Below are 22,442 nucleotides of genomic sequence, written 5' to 3' on the forward strand. Positions count from 1 at the left end.
CTTCACCAATAGAATACTGCTATGCTACTGCATTCACTAGGTAACTCGCCACATAAAATTCTTCTTGATTATTATTCAATTAATTTAAATTACACCAATTAACCAGTGCATTTAAATCAGTCTGTAGAAGAGCCACATGTCAAAATGACTAGTCGACCTCTTAAGGCTTCAAATATTTTTTTTTCATGTTTCATTGTCAGATCATTTTCCAGCAATTGTAAAAAAAAATTACTGGGAAGATTAAGATGTCGAATAGTCATTTTTAAATGGTTTCTCTCAGCCACTAAATTTGATTTCACGCAGCTCTAATTTACGTTTCATCTTCTTCCTTTAAATTTTAGTTCCGTTTCGCAATACGAAATAATGGCGTAATTAATCTTACATAGAAACATTGCCAACAGAGTAAACGTAGTACTGGAAGAAAAGAATATTCTGCATTTCACGCCGTAAATATTGAGTGATAAAATTTCAGCACAATGGCATCAGGTATGCAATTATTACTTCTGATGCTACAGCTAAATTAATGGTTTTCTGGTTAATCTGTAGGTTGTTTGATAAAGGCAGTTTTTGGATATCTGAATAGCCTTGCCTTTCTTTTAATTAGGCTCACCTAGGGCAAAAGACCCCTTTTTGGAAAAGACTGCTTTTCTTTGCCTTTCCAGAAAAGTAAAGACAGGTTTTTGGACCACCCCTTTTTTACTACAGCATGATGCAATGTGAGGGTAGTAAAAAAAAAGCCCCACCTTCTTGGTGTAATTTCCACCAATATTTTGTCAGCATAAATTAAAAATGTGGTCTCTGTTTTGATGGTGAATTTTTGAAGTTCATATTATTGACTTACAAATAAATTAAACATACCACATGATGCCTTTTTTATGCTCTTTCCAAATACAATAATCATTTTTGTTGGAAATGAATTTTTGGTCAATATCTACGAAATCATAGGCCTATTATTGAGTTAGGAATAAAGTGAATGCACCATTCAATGCCTTTTGTTATGCTGATTATGAATATAATAAGCATTTCTATTGGACATGAATTTCAGCCCCCCCCCTATATAGGCTGTACCTAACCCTGAATTGGTATATATAGGGAGGGGGCTGAAACTCATTTCCGATAGAAATGCTTATTATATTCGTAATCAGCATAAAAAAGGCATCAAATGGTGTATTCACTTTTGTCCTAACTCAATAGCCTAATATGATTTTGTAGATATTGACCTGAATTTTACCCCCACCGATAGGCCTATAGGGTAAAAAACCAGTATCCAACTGAGCAAAATTATGTAAAACTAAAACCCTCACATCTTGTTACCAAAGAGGAATTGACAAGGATTGGGTATATTAATGAATAGGCCTAGCTAAAAGTCTAAGCTATGCATCAATATTGTTATTATTGAGATTATTTAAGATCAACCACTTGAAACTATTAGTTTATTGACTTACCTGCAGGGACCTCTTTTTGGAAATACCAATTATCTTATTTTGATGTAGGCCTATATATCCTTTCAGTGTTTCAGTTTTATTCATATATTAACAGAAAGCTGATTTTCTTCTGATTCTAGAAATGTAATTTTTCTTTTCAATTACTTTTCAAAACAGAGACTACATTTTCAATTTATGCTGACAATTCATTGGTGACAATTTGACCAAGAAGGCAGGGTTCTTGTTACTGCCCTCACTTTGCTTCATGTTGTAGTAAAAAGGGGTGGTCGAAAAACCCAGGTAAATATTTACCAAATCATATTATTGACTTACAAACACAGTAAACATACCACTCTATGCCTTTTTTATGCTCTTTCCAAATATAATAATCATTTTTGTTGGAAATGAATTTTACCCCCACCCCTATATATACAAATTCAGGGTGTATGTTTGCACATTAGGGGGGTGGGGGTAGGCTATATTTTATTTCTGATGTAAATGGGAGGTAAGTTTGAACTTTACCCCCACCCCCTAAAGTGCAAATGGCCTATATACCCTGAATTGGTATATATAGGGGTGGGTTAAAATTCATTTCCAACAAAAATGATTATTATGTTTGGAAAGAGCATAAAAAAGTCATCAAGTGGTATATTCACTTTATTCATAAGTCAATAATATGATTTGGTAAATATTTACCAAAACCCATTGCTATTTTTCCAGAATGCCAAAGAAAAGTGGTCTTTCCCAAAAAGAGGTCTTTTACCCTATATACCAATTCAGGGTTTATATTGGCACATTAGAGGGGGTGGGGGTAAAGTTTTAACTTACCTCTCATTTACATCAGAAATAAAATTTATCCCTCACCCCTAATGTGCAAATATATACCCTGAATTGGTATATATAGGGTAAAAGACCTCTTTTTAGGAAAGACCACTTTTCTTTGGCATTTCGGAAAAATAGCAATGGGTTTTTGGACTGCCCCTTTCTTACTACAGTATGGCACAATGTAAGTGTAAACCCAATCATCTCTCACTGGAGCCAGCCCAGTGGGAGTAATTTGTCATCATAAATCCAATGTGTTCACCTTACCTTAATCCATTTGAGAGCTTTAAGGTCCGCCAGACCTGTAGTGCTCTTGAGTTGACGACTCCCAATTGAACCTCCACTGCCTCTTCTCCCACTCCTTGTCAAGGTGGCATTTGAATGACTGGATTGAGGGAGCGCTGACAGTTGAGTCCTTCAATTGATTCCAGAGGTTTATGACTCTTCTTGAGAAGTACATAAGATGGGTTCTCGATTGGGAGCTTAACTTTGGCAGCTTCTTGGAGTGTCCTCTTGTGTAATGATGGCTGGTGCTTTGACTGCTACTAAAGATTGTAGAGTTTTCTTCTCAAAGTTTGTAAGTCAGCATCATGTTGCTACTCATGCATCTGTAGACAAGGGTAGGTTGCTTAAGTTGCTTGAGGCGGTCCTCATATGAAGTTGATTTTAGGCTTTTTATGCACTTTGTTGCTTGCCTCTGAACATTTTCAATGAGCCTTACATCTTGCCAATAAGAAGGACCTGCAAGGCACATGCCAAAATCAAGATGGGGTCTGACAAGAGCTTTATATAATTTTATGAATATTGTTGTTTCTCAGCTGCTGATGGTCTGTTTTAATAGGCCAAGGCTGGAATTTGCCCGGGAAATAACTTGCTGGATGTGTCTGTGGAACTTCAACTTGTTGTCAATGATGACACCAAGGTCCCTTTCTTCTTCTCTATTCTCTAGATGCTCCCTTGTTTTTGTGATGGGATTGTAAATTGAGTAGGTAGCCATTGGGATGTTAGATCCAATGTGCAAAATACAGCATTTGATTGTATTGAATCAAAGGAGCCAGTCTTGAGTCCAATTCTGTAGCCTGTCTATGTCATGTTGGATGGTCTGTGGATTTGCTATGCCAAACAGTTTGGCAACATCTGCAAACAAATGCATACTATTATCTACATGATTGAACCTTTTGAATAGATTGCCAGTCAGAGGTTGTGGCTGCTTTACCAATAAGTTTTGAATCATCAGCATAAAGAGTGAGGAGGTTTGAGAGGAGATTAGGTGCATCATTTATATAAAAGTTGAAGAGACTTGGCCCAAGAATGGTCCCCTGGGGAAAGCTGCTTTAAACAGTTGTAGACAAGGAGAAATGGGGGATGCCTTGAGAGTTTATGAACTCTTACAGCTTGTGGGTTCTTTCTGAAAGGAAACTCTGTATCCACTGGACAATTACATCATCAACAGCTGCTGCTTTTAGTTTGGTAATGAGGAATTCATGGCAAACCCTGTCAAATGCCTTTGAGATGTCCAGGAGCACCATATCGACAGGTACATCATTATCCAATAATGATGTAACATACTCTTATATGTGTATAAGATTAGTGTCAACAGATCTTAAAGATCTGAAGCCATGTTGATTGGAAGGGAGGATGGTGTTAATTTCCAAGGGCTGAATTAGAGTATTGACAAATCTCTCAAGCACCTTTACAACTGCAGAAGTGATGCTAATAGGATGGTAATTTTCTGCATTATTTTTTGGGGCTTTTTTTGTGGATTGGTGTTAAGGACTTTTTCCAATCTGATGGTAGTTCTCCATTTTGTAGGGACAGCTGGAAGAGTCTACACAAGGGAGAACTGAGAACAATTCAGAATTCCTTAAGAAGCCTTGGGTGTATTCCATCTGATCCTTTGGATTTGTTAACATCAAGTCGTTCCAGGCTTTTTAAGACCATATCTTTGGTAATTGATATTTTGGCATTGGATGACATATTAAGTTTGATGGTGCTGCAGGAATAGTTGAACAAGGTTGGATGGTGAACTGGGTATTCAATAAATTGGCCTTATCTATTGGCGATGAGTGGGTTATGCCATTATGTCTGAGGTTGGGAATGATGTGACGGTTTGGATTTTTGGCAGAATCATGTCTCCAGAAAGATTTGGGATTTGTCTTGATATCTGTGGCTAGCTTTTCCTCATGCTGAGACTTCAATTCCTTAACTATATTAGAGGAAATATTCCAAGCCTTTGCATACCTTATCCAATTTTCCCGAGATTTCTCCTTGTTGTACCTTTTCCAGGCTCTGGCTTTCTTGTTGATTGTTCTTTTTGCATCCTTTGTGAGGAATGGAAGAATTTTTGGCTCTTTTTGGTAGATGATACAGGAGTGCTTTTTTTCAATTGATAGGAGGGCTTCTTTAAAATTTGTCCATGATATATTAATATCAGAAATAATTGGTTTGGCCAATTTATTGAGTCTAGTTCCTTCTGTATTGCTTGGTAGTCAATAAAAGTTTGAGGACAAACATTAGGTTGCAGATGTATGTTCAAGGATAACACAGAGAGGACAACTGAGCAGTCACTGTTGCCAACTGGAGGAAGAAATTCATTTCTGATAAGGGAATCTGGATTGCTCAACATTGTGATATCCAGAAAGGAAGGATTTTGGTTACTACGATTCCTTGTTGGCTTATCAACCATTTGGTAAAAGAAATTGTCAGATAAGCAAGACAAATATGGTGAATCTCCATTATTAGATACTACATGACCAAGACCATCAACCCACTTAATTAATGGGAAGTTGAAATCACCAATAATTGTTAAATCAGATGATACTGTAGATGCCATTTTATCAATGACAATTTTAAGATATATTTCACAATCATTGAAACTAGATGCACTAGGGCGTCTGTATACACACCCAATACAGATTTTTTTATTTTCTTAAAGAATAATATCAAGCCATAAACTTTCTACCCTGGGTACATTGAAAATTAAACAGTTAATAAGACTAACCTGGTAACCTTCCCTGGCATAAATACTAACTCCTCTTCTGCAGTTTGGTTGCCCCAGATTAATGAAGCACTGAAAACCAGATATCTGCAACATATTTTTAGTAACAGGTATTGTAGTAAATTTTGACAGAATCTCCACTAACCCAGCAATACCTGCTTCTTCATCTTTTAAGAGCAATTGGATATTTAGAAGTTTATTTGTAAGAGAATCAACATTGCTAGATATGACACGCAGGGTATTATTATTTTGAAGTTTTTGTGACCAGTTGTCCAGAGGCAGAGGTCCCATAGCTGCAACTGTGTTTGAAAAAAGGCGGGGTAGATGTTAGTTCAGAGATGGCACTGATGAAGCTCAATTTACTCAACCTGTCACATGAAAAGAAAAATTCACTAAGTTCATTTTCAGTTGATACACTAGTATTAACACTTGAAGTTCTACAAAGCAAAGAGGATAACTGCAAGAAATCAGGGCTATTTACGGGAGGTGAGGGACAAACTGTTATATCCCCATTGCAGCCGGGTCTAGGGCTGGCTTTGGAACTTCCCAACCATGATGAGCTGCAATGTTTTTTGTCACAATTTGGCCTTTGAAAATGATGAGATCTTTTCACCAGAGTTCATATGTATTTTAGAGTATCTATGAGAGTCCTATGTTTATCATGCTTGGCCTTTGATGCATCACTGCAAAACTGAATATCTACACAGAGTTCACAAGAATGGTTAGTAATTTTCCTTTTGATGTCTACACTGGGAACAGAGAAGAGGATAGGTGGTGGGCATGCATTTACGGACTGTGAGTTTGCAGGGACGGGAAATCTTTTCACATTTGTAATTTGAATATCTTGGAGTTCTCAATTTTGGCTGAGGTATGAATAGCTATGGAGTTGCTCGTATGATTGTGACGGGATAAAATATTTAACTATGTTTATGGCTCTACGTTGTCCATCCTGCTCTTCAGTAAAAAGGCGCTGAACCTCACAATTGAGATGTTGGACAAAATTAGTATCTGGCAAGGCAGTTTCTTGTTGCACAAGGGTTTTGATTTCAGCACGCACATCAGAAATCGAGCATTTCTTAGCGACCTGATGTTCAAGAGCTGACATTTGTGTTCTGATATCATTAATTGATTTTGAAATCTCTTCTTTGAGCGTAGTTTCATGATGATTAAAGAAATCTGTCAGAGAGCCTACCACAAACAGAGCTGATAAAATACCATGATCATAATGCTGCAGGAGCATAAGTGTCAACATCTTGATCCAGTAAAATTAAAGTAGGTTTTGAATGAACCATCAAGTTAAACATGATGAATATTTTTACACCACATAATGATAGACACCATCCATACTGCTGGGCTTTAGCTATAATATGTGTGAAAAGACAATATATAAAACCATAACCCAAATAATAGCAGAAACCAAATTATCTGTAATCAATTTGACACTTCTTAGCCAGCTCAGGTACTAACAATATTTCAAAAATCTTACTTATCATGCTAGATGCTGTGACTGGTCTGTAACTAGAAAAGAGGTTGCCATTCCTGCCTTTTCTCAAAATATTAAAATAATGCCTAGGCAAAATGATTTCAGGATTGTACTTAAACCAAGGCATATCTTGAACAGCAAGATAAGATGGTCAATTAAAATGCCAGACCCAGTCCAAAGGTGCTTTGTCTCAATTCCATCAAAGCTAGGCACTTCCCTTCTTTTTAGCATTGTTAAAGCTGATGAAATGTCCCTTTTGGAAATTACCAAATACTTATACAGTCTATTTAGACTTTTTAAGCGGCTAACAAGTTCAAGGTCACTTTTTGTTGTGAGTTTAGGGTCCTTAACTTTAACAACATTACTATAGTGTTTAATAAATTTTTCTTCTGGTATATTAGTAGATGACTTCAGAGGTAGTTTAGACTGCTTAAAGGATTTTCACATGGAGTTAGGACTAGCTTCCTCAAATACATAAGCAACTTCATTGGCTTTAAAGGTATTTACTTACTTGTTATAAGCTTTTTTTGTATATTTGAACTGCTGGACTACAAAACTGGAGGATGGCTTTTCACAGTCATGCCATATTGAATGCCAAACCTTAGTCCTAGCTTTAACTTGCTTGACCACAAGTGAGCTATTCTAACCTGGCTTAAAATAGGGGACTTTGATTGAAGTTGCTGGGTGACTTTGGCTTATTTCCATATTGAACATGTTCAGGAATATAGAATCTCTTACATCATGCAAAATTAACTGGTAGCACACTTTGATTTTATTCAGGATAACATCTTAGGTTTCTCTGTAGAGATCAGAGTTCACCTTGTTTCACTAATATTTAGTAGCATTGCCACTGTGATAATTCATCAGAACAAGCTTAAGCAAGTTTTTAAAAACAAGACCCTAATGATTGCTTATTGTGTGCTCACTGTCTACATGAACAGTGTAATCAAGTTTTAAATTAGCTAGTATGTGGTCAATATTGGTTGTAGCTCCTATATTGGGAATATTATCTGCTAGAAATTGCAATTATTGCTAACTGCAACTTTCTAAGCTGCAGAGGACAAGCTTTCTGTAAGCTTTTTATTTGCTTCCTAATATTGCACCAAAAATTAGCACTGATCATCACTCTTTGGCTACTATGCCTTACTGAGAAACAGGAAAGCTTAGTAGTGTTGTCATCATGATGATTCACCAGAACAAGCTTAAGCCAGTTTTTAAAGACAAGACCCTAGTAATCACTTATAGTGTGCTCACTGTCTACATGAACAATTTAATCAAGTTTTAAATTAGAAGTATGTGGTCAATATTGGTTGTAGCTCCTGTATTGTGAATATTCTCTGTTAGAATTGTACTTATTGTTATCACAACTTCCTGAGTTGCAGTTGACAAACTTTCTGCAAGCTTTTTATTTGCTTTCTCATATTGCACTGAAAATTGCCACTGATCTTTGCTCTTTGGCTACTATGCTGTACTGAAAAACAGGAAAGCTTAGTAGCATTGTCACTATGATGATTCACCAGAACAAGCTTAAGCCAATTTTTAAAAACAAGACCCTAATGATCACTTGTAAAGTGCTTACTGTCTACATGAACAGTGTAATCAAGTTTTAAATTAGCTGGTATGTGGTCAATATTGGTTGTAGCTTGTGTATTGTGAATATTATCTTCTAGAATTGAACTTGTTGCTAGCTGAAATTTCCTGAGTTGCACTGGTTGAACTTTCTGCAAGCTTTTTATTTGCTTTTGCATATTGCACTGAAAATCAGCACTACCCATCACTCCTTGGCAACTACGCCTTACCAAGAAACAGAAAATGCAACCAAAAGCTTGGAAGAATTGCTGCTCATATGCAAGAGTTTTCTTATTGGTTAAGTAAACCATGATAGGGGCAGAGCCATATGCTAATGGAAATCTTGATTCATTGACCCATAAAATGAAGGATATTCTATCCTTTGGAGGAATTTAGTGTACTTTCATTAAAGGGAGGCAAAGGGGTATCCCCCCAACTTCTAGGATTTTTGAAGGATCTATGCAAAAAGCTAGAAATCTTTGTCATAAAAATCCCTGCTTGAGACTTCAGGCTTATTTGCCTCATGCAGTTGACATCTCCCAAACATTTTCATCTCAGGAATAGTAAAGGCAAATGATTATTATGATTTAGTTCATTTATTGATATGTACACATTTACTGAAAGCTCTGTAGTTACCTGGCTATTCAAGAAAGAGTCTTGTAAAAACCAGTGCAAGTCACAAAGGCAGTGCCAAATTTCATGCTTTAACTGCCTCCTCAACCATTTTGTTAGTGTGCATTTTTTTTTTTTTTTCTCATATACACTTTGCTCATAATGCCAATTTAAGAAGAAAGACTACAAAACCAGTAAACATTTTGTTGATAGCCTAGAGCTATATCCAGGCATTTGGAAAGGGCCTGGGTTGCAGTTAAACTGGAAGCAACTCTTAAAATCCAGTAGATATAATGTTTCTGAATGTAGTGAAGTAACAATTTTGTTATTTGGTGTTTAATTTGGAAGAGTGGATAAACTGTTCCATTTTCTTTTGAAGAAACAACAAATAATGAATCTCATTTTTTTAACAAGAATATATATGTATATATTCTTATATATATATATATATATATATATATATATATATATATATATATATATATATATATATATATATATATAAAATTAATGTGCTAATCAGCATATATCAGGAAATATATATGGGATTTTTGTAAATATTAATATGCCAATCATCATGATTTTTGAGAAATTTATCCTACATAATATGGAGAGTAATGTTGACATATGTAGGTTTTTATTTGTGTTTCATTCCTTCATATTGATGCATGGTTATAAATTTGAATATTTGTGTTGAAGAAATGGGTAGTTTCTGAGGTGTACCCAGTATAATTTAGGCTCATAATTCACTCATAAAGTCTTAGTTTTGGACTGAAAAGTTGTTCAATTCAATTTATTTGAATAAAAACATAACACAAACATTAATAACGATAAAGATACTAGATGAGAAAAATGTTAAAGTTCATATTTACTTCAAAGATCTAGTAGGAGGCCTGGGGGAGGATGGAACAAACACACTATTCTTAGGGGAGGGTGGTAAAGGTACTAAAAAAAAACAATGCTAGGATACTTTCAGTGTTCCCACTGGGGATCTTTTTGACCAATTGTTTGGGAGTCCTCCTCTTAAGTTACTTAAAATATAAAATCTGATTTGGTTTCTGTGCTTTTTATAAAATTATGAAAATTTTGTTACGATAACTTATTAAATATCTATAAACTAAACATGTTTTATACCTGAAGAATCTCAATTAAAAATATTTTCTATTGATGTATGTATTGTTTTCAAACTTCCATTTTCACTTTACTAAAATGTCAAGATTTACTTGTTTATTAACTGATTAGAGTTGATGTTTGTAACTTCTGTTCACTATTTTGGATTCTTTCTTTACCATAACTGGTCACTACCTAGAAAGGATAGAAAAGAAAAATTAACTTTGAAATGAATGTTAAGTGTTTCTCTGGCTTATTTCTTTTTTACTTTGGTCAATGCTCTTGTTTTGAAAGGATGTTCAACTCATAATGTGGTACTTGTTACCCTTAGTTGTTTTTTTAATGTTTATTTTTTAATCTAGGAAAAAAAGGAAAAAAGAAGGGGCAGACTCTTGATTTATGTCAGTTTTTGAATGAAGGTGCAAATCTTCCTTCTGAAAAAACTGTTGTTATAGCACCAAAAGCTCTCAGCAGCTGGGCAGATGACGTAGATGAAGGTTAGTGTTTGTTTATACTCATAGACAGCCATTAAAGTAGTCCTTGATTTGTTTTTTTTTACATGAAGGCTAATTCAGTTCTGTTTTAAAGGTAAATTAAAAGCTTATATTTGTAATGTGTTTCTTTTTCTTTTGAAAAGCTTGTTTTATGAACATAGTAGATCCTCTAGAGTAATTGTTAATACTTGTATATTTTTGAAGTGAATCTAGGTTATGTCCTACAGCTACATGCTAAAAGCTAGGGATAATTAAATGCTGTACTTTTTATTCTTGTTGTTCAATATGCATGCAGGGAGCTCCCCTTCATCCTTTGCAAGACCAAAAATACTTAAAGAAATGAAAATTCCAAAGATGCTATTCTTTTCTGGCATTAATTTTTTCTAAGTATTTACTTCCCCACCTTTTGAAGAAGTGTTGTATGGTTATCATGGAATGTAAGTACTGGTCCACTAGCCTTAGAGGTATTTTCAAGACATCCATTTACATAGGTATGTCTATGTCTTATCGTTTCTGACAAGACAGAAATATCTGTAAAGTACATTTTTGACAACTTTTTTACTTATTTTTCTGTTGATCTTTGTAAATAGGAATCATTATTTTCAAGCTCTCTGCATTGTTGCATTCCACTAGCATGAAAAAAGGAAAGAAATTGCATTTTAATTTTAAAATTAACTTTTTTGTATTGGCTAAGGCTAATATTGTTCTCACTATGTTCTCATTGCTTCAAGAATGCTTACAAAGGCTCTGACAAGGGTGATGTGAACAATTTTGTATGTTTTTTTATTTATTTTTCAAGTATTCTGAATGGGAATTAGTAAAAACGCTTACAGTTACGAGTTATTCGAGTTTGGTGCACATTAAATTGCTTTGCTTGCAGTCTCCTCATATATAGAATATTTTCTGTTCTTTTTTAAGCTTAGGCTATTTGAACTTGAAGCTGTGGACAGTAATTGAGGTGGTTGGATGTAGGGGTGAGGAGTCAGGAAAGATTTACTTTGAATGGCTGGTGTCAAAGTTTGTCAATCTGTAACACATCTTTGGGCTATATTGTTTAACTCAAGACTTTGGAGCCTGGAGTAAAGTCAAAATGAAAAAATTGCTCTATGGCGAAAAAAAAAGAGTTTGATTTTCAGGTGCTTTCACATTCATTTCAATCAAAGTTGTTAATAAATGAAGCTTGCAATGTTTATGTTTTGGGAAGAGTTTATTTTTTTGGGTAAAAATTACAAAATACAATAAAAGAATAAGTTTGAATCTTTAGTTTGTCTAAATTTGGGAAAGAATTTCTTTGTCAATTTTATTTTACACTGTTTAATCCTGGCAACTGACTGAGAAATTGGTCTGTTGGATCAGGTTGATCAGCTTGAATAAGTGACAAGACACATTGTCAGCACAATGAATGGGCTCCTTCAGTGGAGTTAAACATAGGACACTTAATTCTTATGGAGGGAGGGAGGCATTAAACTGTTTCCTTCTAAGGGTGACCGGAAGTCATCATTCCATAGGACAATTTTGTCAAATTTATATAGAAAATTAAAGTGCCTCATATATAACAGAAAGTGTTTTTTGTCACTGAAAAGTTACCGTTTATTAAAATTTCAGATGCTGAATATATAAGTAGGGAGCGCATCGTTCTACCAACAGCGCCTAAGGCATCAAGAGGTTCAGACATAGACGAGTCTCTAATTCCCAGAAATGGTCCATATTGTGCACGTGTGGCCAATCTTCCATATGATATTGACGAATCGGACATAGACCACTTCTTCAAAGGGCTGAGGGTATGTTCACATTCTTTCGAATCCATTTTAACGTTGCAGTTACAGTAAATCTATTTCAATTTTCTGCTATTCAATGAAAACAGAATGTATATGGTACAGTTTTTTTTTTATTTATGTACTAATTATTGGATAGGCCTATTGGGTTCTTGCCCATCAGTCAGGGACTGGCGTCCCTGACCTCTGCCAAGCCAAAGAAACTAGTTGGGGACTTAGAAAAGCTAGTTACCCTCCAGAAAACAAAGTTTGATAAAGAAGTGTCACTGATAAGTCTCTGATGCAAATGTCTAAACTTTCATGACAGCTCATGCAAGCACCTAGACTAGATTTTTGACTGCGAAAACTTCATTTGAAATTATCCTTGGAAGGTTAGAACCATGTCAGCACTGTCAAAAACAGAACCAGTCCTCTGCGAATGCCTGAAGTTTATGCTTGACAATTTTGTTGTATTAGAAGCAAGATGGAAAAGTCACTGTGAGAAGAAAATCAGCAGTGTCCATATGATGAATCAAGTCTTACACAGCAAAAAGTTTCTTTGTCAGAGTTGCAGTAATATTGCCAAAAGCTACAAGTGTCTTGTGCTCACAGAAACCAGTCAGTGGAAAAGTATTGTATAAAAGATTTACCTCAAACCACGCCAAAGTGTTGCTGATCATGTGCTATGCACCCACAAATGATGTGGATGCCACCACTAAAAATGAGCTGTGCATAAAACCTCAGTCCCCCTCTACGACGCTACCTGTGTTGCAGGTCTTATTGCAAAGGCTAACCAAGATAGATACTACTACCCTGGAGGTATGGGACACCATTGAGTTGGCAGTATTGGAATTGCCATGGCCGAAATCCATATACAAGAAACTTATAGTCGTCTTACTTGAACAATAAGGAATTGAAGGTAAATGGTGCTCGAATTGTCAGCCTCACCATGGGGTACAATTTGCTGATCAGCAAGATCAGCTTAAAAAAACTTAAAAAACATTCATAAACACATGTGTAAATCTTCAGATGGTATCAGCGAAAATCAAATTGACTATTTCATGATTTTCTGGAGATGGTGAAGGAGTCTAAAAGACGTTTGAATTTTCAGAAGTACCGAATTTTGTTGTGGCTGCGAATTAGTAGTCGGTACACTTAAATTGAAACTGAATTCAAATTATTGGAGACAGAAGACGTATATTCTCAGAAGTTTTGGTATAGAGAAGCCAAGTGACATGGGTGTCCAATTTTTGTCTGGTATAAAACTGTCCAATGAATTAGGAACCCTCAATAGCCGTACCATAAGCTCAAAGAAGCTGGCAATACAGTTCTTGAAAGAAACTACACGAATGCGGCCGACGAGACCCTTGGTGTTAGAAAACTCACTAAGGATCTGTTGATATCCACACAAAAACTTGGAATCTCATTAAAATTGAAAGAAACTGATGTCAAACTCTCCTTGGAAAAATGGTCTATAAATGTTGACCAAGAACTTAGAGTACACTGAAGCTGACAGAAATGGGAAGTGTTATATTTGATGGACGGCAATATATGAACAAAAAGGCTAGACAAACCGAGAAAGAAATGATCCCAACGAGACACACGAACTAGAATATGAAGGAGGGAGGCTACTTATTGAAGTGAAGAAAAATAAGATTGTTTGGCTATTTATTTTGATACTCAATGCATCGCTTCGCATCTAAAGTTCTACCTGATTCACCAGAACAGCTTCTCTTCTATCTCTTTATCATTTATGACAAGCCGACAGCCTGCGATATCTTTCCAGCTCCTAAAAACTCGAAAAATGGAAAGGCCCCTGGTACAGACCACGTTCTGGTTGAAATGATCTAGCCCAGCCTACGACGAACTTTGACCATCTGGCTATGTTTCTTCACGCTCCTGTGACGAGCTAGAAGTTGCCCCCGAGATAGGAAACACGATTTATGGCCAAACTCTTCAAGAAAGGAGATGCATCAGAATGCAGCAACCATAGAGGCATCAATCTACTGGCGATTTCAGCCAATCTCTTTTAAACTACAATGCTAGAAAGACCTGAACCCGACTTTGACCCCTTCTTGCGTAACGTACATTAAGGATTTCGGCCAAAACGGTCCTTTGTCTACGTTATCTTCTGTATACATGATGCTGGGTGGATCTAACGAAAGGAGACAATGCTTGCACATATTCCTTGGGGACTTACAGCAAGTGTTCAATTCAATAAAAGGTCAAATCCTAAAGTGAGTCTTGTGGCATGACCCCATTCCCGCTAAGCAAAGATATATTTGCTTCCTAAATGTAGAATCCGCCTTGCCTTTTCTCTACCAATGCAAAGGTTACAATTAGAAAACAATGACATATTTTTACAAAAAGCCGAGTTTGGTTTTTATGCAAAGATTTTGATTTTGTTTCTGAGTATCATACATGATCTTCTACCCTGGAACTTTTTGTATTACAATGTTTACTTCTTCATCTATTCACCAGCTCAAGATTTTTTTTTCTTGATGAAAAAAATGATTTTGGGACACATCATTCCATAACAGTCTATAGATCTTATACTGACCGACCGTGGATCACACCTGAGATTAAAGCCTTCATCAAACAGCGGGGCCAGTCGCATGATGCCCGATTGCATGACAAAGTCGTTGCTCTTTGTCGCACAGCCAGAAGAACTTACGCATCTAACCATGTTGATCCTACCCTATTCAGCAACAGCAAAAAATGGCATGATTCAGTGAAAAGGTTAACAGGTAAAACCCGTGATCCTCACTTAAAAATCCCGAAAGAGGACGACACTTACGTAACAACTACTGAGGTTAATGGTTTTTTTGCTGGTATTTGCACCACTTACCCGAGTTTCTCACAAAAGGAACTAGCTGCAGTCCTTGACACTAGTGCACCTTGTGAACAATGCCCGTCAGTTGCGACCCATCAAGTGTGCACAGAACTACTGAAGCTCAAACCTCATAGTTCCTCATATCCGGGAGAAATCCTAGTGTGTCTCCTTCATGAATTTGGGCCCTTCCTTGCTACCTCTCTCACTAGTATAATCAACCTTTGCATAACACTCGGCGAACTTCTCAACCCCTGGAAAAAATCCTACATCAAAGTGATCTCTAAGAAATCCCTGCCAAAATCATGCGATGACTTATGGCCTATCTCGCTGACTCTCTGCGTGGCCAAGGTAATAGAGACCTTCGTTGCAAGACTGCTAATGAGTGATATAGAATCAAATATAGACCCTTTCCAGTACGGATACCTCAGCGGCTCCAACACGTCAGTGTACTTAGTGCGTCTGTATGACGACATTCTATCGTGGCTCGAGAAAGGGAAAAGCTTCGCAGACTTGGCCTTCGCTGATTAAAGAAAAGCCTTTGATCTAAACAAACACATTATCGCTCTCAAGTACTTAAGTGAAATGGGCGCCAAAAGTGGCTTGCTGCGTCTAGTCGTTGATTTTCCTTCCCAGCGGGAGCTGTGCGTTTTCGCTCTTAGCGAAGACAATTCAAATTCTGCATTTCTCCCAATTAATTGCGGTGCCCCTCAGGGCACTAAACTAGCCGGAATTATTTTCCTCGCTGTGATTAACTTCTTCTTGCGTACTTTCAAGGACGGATATAAATTTGTTGATGATCTGTCATTCTTAATCAAATACCTACTAGAAGGCCAATCAGCGATCCCCCTTTTTGATCCTAGTCTACCCTCGGTTTTTCAGAATGAATGTGAGCGAGCTAGCCTTACCCTCAATGAGCAGAAGTGTAAGGTGTTGCGTTTCAAACCTCTTAAATCAGACTTTCAGGAACCCCCTACCTTGTTTAAAACCTTTGGCAGTGAGAAAATTCAGGGGGTAATTTTCTCCGTTGACTGCAAGTTCAAAAACCGTGTAAGTGACCTTGTGCGAAAAGAGTATGCAGCGCTACAGTCACTGATTACCGTTGAGCGGTCCGGGTTCAGTGTGAATTCCATGAAGCTTGCCTTCAAGACTTATATCCTACCCATCATTGAATATGCGTGCCCAGTGTGGGGCCCTAGTGTACAGTTGAGTGCTGGGATGTGTCAAGATATCGAAGCTATCCAAATTCGGGCTTGTAAGATTATGCTGGGTCAGGCCTTCACTATTTATGACAATGCGCTTAAGGTTCTTGGCCTCGAGTCGCTTTTTAACCGCCGTCAGAGACTTATTTGCTATTTTGGCCAATTCCTGCTCCGTAGCAGCAAACACAGGACGATCCTGCCCTTGCTAGCCCCCGTTACGTCCCGTACCCGGAGACAATACAAGCTCAACCCAGTGACATGCCTTGCGACTCGCTACCAGCATTCCTCTGTCCCCTTTTTTACAGACATGGTCAACAATCCTAAGAAAAGTAATATGGTTTTATTCATTTTTTTTTTTGTCGTTTTGTTATTTAACTTTGTCCCATTTGTAAAAACCCTCGGTATTAGGGATTTTAGCGCTAAAAAGAGTAAGTTTAATAAAATGTGTCTATGTCTAAAATTCCCAAGTTATCGAAAACTGCAATGTTTAATCAAATGCAAAGAAACGAAGCCTAAGTATTGTTCCTGCAAAATTTTGCGGGTTAGTTGACCAGAGACTACTGCAGCATATTCCGGCACCGTAAATCTAGCTTGGTTTCGTCTTGGCTTCGTTATATCATGCTCGCGTCATTTTGTACAGCGAGGCTAAATAATCCTGATAAAATGCATTTTTATTTTTTCTTTTCAAAAATTTAAACACTTTGTGAAATGTGCTTCAGACCATTGTTGAGAGGGGTGTTAAAAGTACAGATCACCGTCTAGTAGTATCTAGGATTAATCTATTATGCCAGACGGTACAATAGTAAAATATTGCATTGACGTGTTGAAAAATTGAGAGGGAATAGTCAGTCTTGACTTGTCCGAGTTAAGGATAGGAGTGGGTCCGTGATAAGTGATAAGGAAATAGCTAAAGAGATCAGGATATTTTGAGATTGTGCTAAACCTTGATAATGTTGTTGGAAATCATATAGAAATGAATGAAGAAGTTCGTTACACTTGGAAAGTGAAGGAAGATTTACTTGAGAGAAAGAATTTGAGACAGCTTGAAAAGGATTAAAAAGTAATAAGGCTCCAGTTGCTGACAGTTTGGTAGATGCGTTTTTTAGATATGGTGGCTGTGAAGTTAGAGATAAATTACTAAAGATTTGTGAATATGATTTTTGGAAAAGGGGAAGTGCCTAGCGATTTCAGGAAAAATTTAATTAAACCCCTCTATAAGAAAAGCGATCAAAGTGAATGTGGTAATTATAGAGGCACTGGCTTGATTTCTGTAGGAAGTAACTTACTTCGCATTTACTGTAGGGATTCGTAGGAATAGTGTGGTTTTAGGAAGCGATGAGGATGCGTCGATCAAATTTTTACTCTTAGATTAATCATTGATCAGTTCCCGAGTCATCATACACATTTAGTCCTTAGTTTTATAGATTATGAGCAAGTGCTTGATTCAGCTGATAGAAGAGCTTTAGCAAAGGTCTTATTGTTGTATGCTATACCAGGTAAATAAACTATAGTGATTAGTGGTATGTATGAGAACAACATTTCTATGGTTAAGGTAGGAAATGAGGATAGTAGCTGGCTTTGTGTGGACACTATAAAGGATATAGGAGAGTAGGGAATCAAATGGTTCCAAGATGTTGGTGACTGGGACATGTTGAGCGGAAGGACGTGTAGACTTGTACATAGTTAGAGATTGGGCAGGAACCTGACATATATGTAAAAACTATTCCTACGGGGAATGGGCTGACTCTAAGATGAGCGACCAAAATAGTGCACAAGCAAGAATTGAGATCGCGTAAACATTATACTGGTTGACTAGAATTTACAGTTAGACATAATCTTTTGAGCAACCAGCGAGCCGTATGCTCTCCTAGTCGTGATGGGAAAATTCTAAAGAAATATTCGAGTTACACACTTATTCTTTTTGTTTGGTGAACCAAGGTGTATTAGGTGGCCTTGTTCATTTGCTCCCCAAGAGAAACAGCAATAGGATCTCGCCTCTGGTCGTTAAAAACGAGGCTCTGGTTTTAAATTTGATTGGACACAATACCAACATGATTATAATCATCTGATAAGATACAGAAATTGTCTTCAAATTCTAGACTAGGTTTGACTTGTATTCAAGATGTTGCTGGCATAATTTGCTAAAGACACATCAATATATTTGAATGCACAAGATATATTAACTTTACACTAGGATTTTACAACGCTACTATTGAACAAAGATGTAGAGGTTGAATTACGGTGAGCTGTAGAAAATATTGGAAAGTCAAAAAATTATTAATATTTCTTCATGGGCTGACAGCATGCCCTGTCTATTACATATTTGGTTTCAAAGCGCTAATCTGTAATCCTTGATGGCTGTGTCACGTGTGAAAAGCCGTTATAAATTACTCCTAACGCATTTGTTGAGTGAGGCTCACAAGTTGTTGCTAGCATGCCTCCAACCATCCCTTACAACGACTTCGAAGTGTTTTGTGCCTTCTTAAAAGGGACAGATCTGTTAGAATGGTCTGAAGATCATTTTCAAGGACAGTATTTGTTTTGCTTCTAATTTTTACATTTCTTCATTTTTTAGATAAAAAATATCAAAATGCCTAAGGATGGCAATCGCATCAAAGGCTATGCTTTTGTTGAATTTGAAGACAAGCTACAATTAATAGAAGCTCTTGGTAACAATGATCTGGTAAGCATTTGCTTAATTTGTTTGATTTAGTTGTGTTTCTTTAATTTTTCACGAGTATTCGCTATATCAAATTGAAATAAAAATGTTTGAATACTACATCAAACGTATATTTCTTTAAACCTAGCATAAATTATTTAAGTCGATGGTTGGTTTCTCACTTACACCTACATTTTAGAAATAAGGATGATAATTAGCATACGTGGACATGGGTCCCCCTTCCCTGGAATCGGTCTGAAGACCCTTCCTCCCAGAAATATCAAAATACCACTGGCCTGAAAAAGAAATATTTTCAAATTTTGACAGTTCCCCCTCTCCCTTGTAAAACCGGTGCCTTCTGCCTCCCCTATCTATGATTAAGAGATTTTTGCATTTATGACAATTATTAGTTCTAATAAGAACTTATGATGATTCTAATAATGACTATTATTAGTTTATACAAGCAGTCCACCATCTCACAGATTTTTTTAGCTCTGCGCTTGAACGTGGGGAGTTAGTGCTTTCAATTTTCATAGATTTTAGCAAAGCTTTTGATACTGTTGTTTTTAAGATCTTATTGAGCAGGCTATGTTGTATATGTGTTCAGGATGTACAGGGTTTGTCCGGAAAGTAATAGGACTGATTTTATTGCGCCGCGACTGTACTTTGGAGCGTGCATGCGCTGACTGGATTCGGTAGAGGGCGTTCCTAGCTACCGAACGAGTGGCTGGTCAGTTGTCTCAGAGCACCTGGAGAGTTAGGACAGACATTTTTGCGTGACTGTGTTTCTGTGAGTGGTGCAAGCCGAAAATTCAGCGTTAGTTAGAGCAGAGGTACGTGATTAAATTCTGTGTGAAACTCGGTAAATCTGTGACTGAGACGTTTGATATGATCAAGCAGACTTACCCAGATGTTTCTTTAGCAAGAAGTGGTATATCTCGGTGGCACCAGGCCTTTTTGGAGGGCCGGGAAGAGGTCGCCAATGAAGACTGTGCTGGAAGACCTTCGACAAACACCGACAATGTGACTCGTGTGCGCAAAGTTTTGAACTCAGACCGTCGATTAAATATTCGTTTAACTGCCCAAAAGTTAAATTTACCAAAATTTGTTGTTCATGATATTGTGACGGTGCATTTGAAAATGCGCAAGATGTGCACGAAGATGGTCCCCAAAAGTGCTCACTGACGACCAGAAATTGCAAAGCGTGGAAGTGGAAGCGAGTGGCAGCGTGCCAAGAAAATTTGAACATGTGTGAAAGTGACCCCCAATTTTTGAAAAAAGTAATCACAGGTGACGAGTCCTGGATCTTTGAGTATGATCCCGAGACAAAGAGGCAATCTTCCGGGCGGGACACGCGGCGTCTGTTCGCCCAAAAAAGACAAGAATGAGGAAACCCAAAGTGAAAACGATGATCATTGTCTTTTTTGACGTTGAAGGCATCGTTTACCATGATTTTGTTCCTCCTGCACAAATCGTCAACGCCAAATTTTAAATGGAAGTGCTCAAGAGACTCAAAAGAAGGGTCAATCGGGTCCGACAAGACATCGCAGTCGACTGGAAGTTACACCACGACAACGCTCAGCTCACATCGCCTTTCTCGTGAACAGTTACCTGACCAAGGCCGGCATTCCAACGCTCCCACAGCCGCCCTACATTCCAGATGTGGCCCCCCGGACTTTTGTTTGTTTCCTCGCCTGACAAGGACGTTGAAAGGCAAGTATTTTGAGGTGACAGAGGGGATCCAAGCAGTATGCACCGTGGCTCTCGAGGCTGTTCCGGAGAATGCACACCGTGACGCCTTTAATGCTTTGAAATCGTCCTGGCAGCGTTGCACTGACGCAAAAAGTAGCCTATTTTGAAAGTTTTTAAAGAAAGTTTTTCGACAAATGTTTTTAAATTGACTCAGTCTTATTACTTTCCAGACAAACCCTGTATCTTTGAATTGGTTGGAGTCTTATCTTCGAGGGAGAACACTTAGAGTGAATATTTATGGCTGCGAATCAAGAAGTTATAGAGTCCACTGCGGAGTTCCTCAAGGTTTGGTGCTTGGGCTCCTGCTTTACCTAATTTATGTAGATACCATGCGATTTTATATTCCTGGTAAATTAATCACGTCATTTGCTGATTACACTGTGTTTACAGTAACATCATGTTGTGAAAAATCTTTTGAATGAAAAGGCTAATAAGGTCCTAAATGAACTGGCAAGGCTTACGAGATGCAACTGTCTATCTTTAATGTTTGTCTTTAATAACTTTTCATAGAATTGGTACTCCTATTATTTTAAATGATGAAATTTGTCTGAATGGTGTATTCTTAAATCAAGCTTTTAATTTTAAATATTTAGGTTTGATCTTGATTTCAATTTGAGTTGGAAACTACACTGTGATGTAGTAGAAGCAAAAGTGGCAAGCTGTTTGGGTCTTATAAGAAGGCTAAGGAATGAGCTTTCACCAAGAATTCTAATCATCCTGTATCTTTCTCTTATCAATCCGTATCTGTCTTATGGTTGTTTGCTATGGACTAGTTTTTTTGTGTCGAGTTTTAAAGATTTTACAAAATGAAGTTGTTCGCGTCTTAGGAGATTATGTGAGATTTGAAAATAGTACTTTGAGTTGCTTCAATAAAATGAAATTTTTCCGTTTATAAGTTAAGAGATTATCAACTAGCTATTTATGTTTGTCAATGTTAGAATCGTTATTCACCGGAGTTATTTTGGGAAACTTTTAGGTCTAACTCTTTTTATCATTATTATGAAACTAGGCATTCTTCAGGGATAGTAGGGATGTTTCTGAAATCAAATTCGTAGAACTCTAATAAGGTAAAACGTTGTACAAAATAGCATACACAAGTTGAAGTTTCTGAATTTATTTTGTGCTCATCTCCCGCTCACTTTAAATAGGACAGTAACTTTAAAAGCTAAAAATAAAGTTCTGTTTTACTGATTGTTAATTTATTCGTTATATAACTATTTTGTTCATTATATATGTCAGAATAGATTTAGATAAGATCTAATCGACTAGGTATATTTAAATAGACAGAAAATTTTAGTGACCTAGTTTTGTAACAACCAAGTTTTGAGTGAAGCTGTATATGATAAGTCTTTCCTCTTTTATTAGTTCATTAGTTTCTGAGCTAAGATACAATGAAGAATTTGAAATTGGAATCCTTGGTCTTTCATTGAATTATTTGAGCAAGACTTTGAACTTATGTTATATTTAGGCTGAAAGAGCAGTTATCTATGAACAAGTTCTACCTGATAGGCTTTACTACTTTTGGCTAAACAGAATCTTGAACCTCATTAACTTAAAAAGTGATTCAAACCCAACCTTAGAATGATTACTATGATTTTTGCCTTATTTATATCACCCCGACGGTAAAAAAAACTCATTTTTTAATCCTTCCGACGGTAAAAAAAGCACCTTTCTTCCTTTATTTTTACTTGTGCACTTTTTAGTTGTTTCTTGGTTTGCTGATCCTTTATCTA

The 22,442-nt window shown here is 36.9% G+C and overlaps 1 protein-coding gene across 1 annotated transcript in view; it reads left to right on the plus strand.

Moving 5' to 3' along the window:
- The first annotated feature begins 387 nt into the window (after positions 1–387).
- Positions 388–22,442, plus strand: part of LOC148948668 (uncharacterized) — a 62,948-nt gene continuing 40,893 nt past the window's right edge. The window contains exons 1-4 of the mRNA XM_089094582.1: positions 388–486; positions 10,381–10,515; positions 12,118–12,293; positions 18,874–18,981. Of these exons, the coding sequence (XP_088950708.1) occupies positions 477–486; positions 10,381–10,515; positions 12,118–12,293; positions 18,874–18,981 (429 nt within the window). The 5' untranslated portion in view covers positions 388–476. The remainder of the gene's footprint in view (positions 487–10,380; positions 10,516–12,117; positions 12,294–18,873; positions 18,982–22,442) is intronic.

The sequence above is a fragment of the Artemia sp. Qi Xiang Cuo genome, chromosome 9, assembly GCF_049724085.1.
Source record: "Artemia sp. Qi Xiang Cuo chromosome 9, ASM4972408v1, whole genome shotgun sequence".
Classification (NCBI taxonomy): domain Eukaryota; kingdom Metazoa; phylum Arthropoda; class Branchiopoda; order Anostraca; family Artemiidae; genus Artemia; species Artemia sp. Qi Xiang Cuo.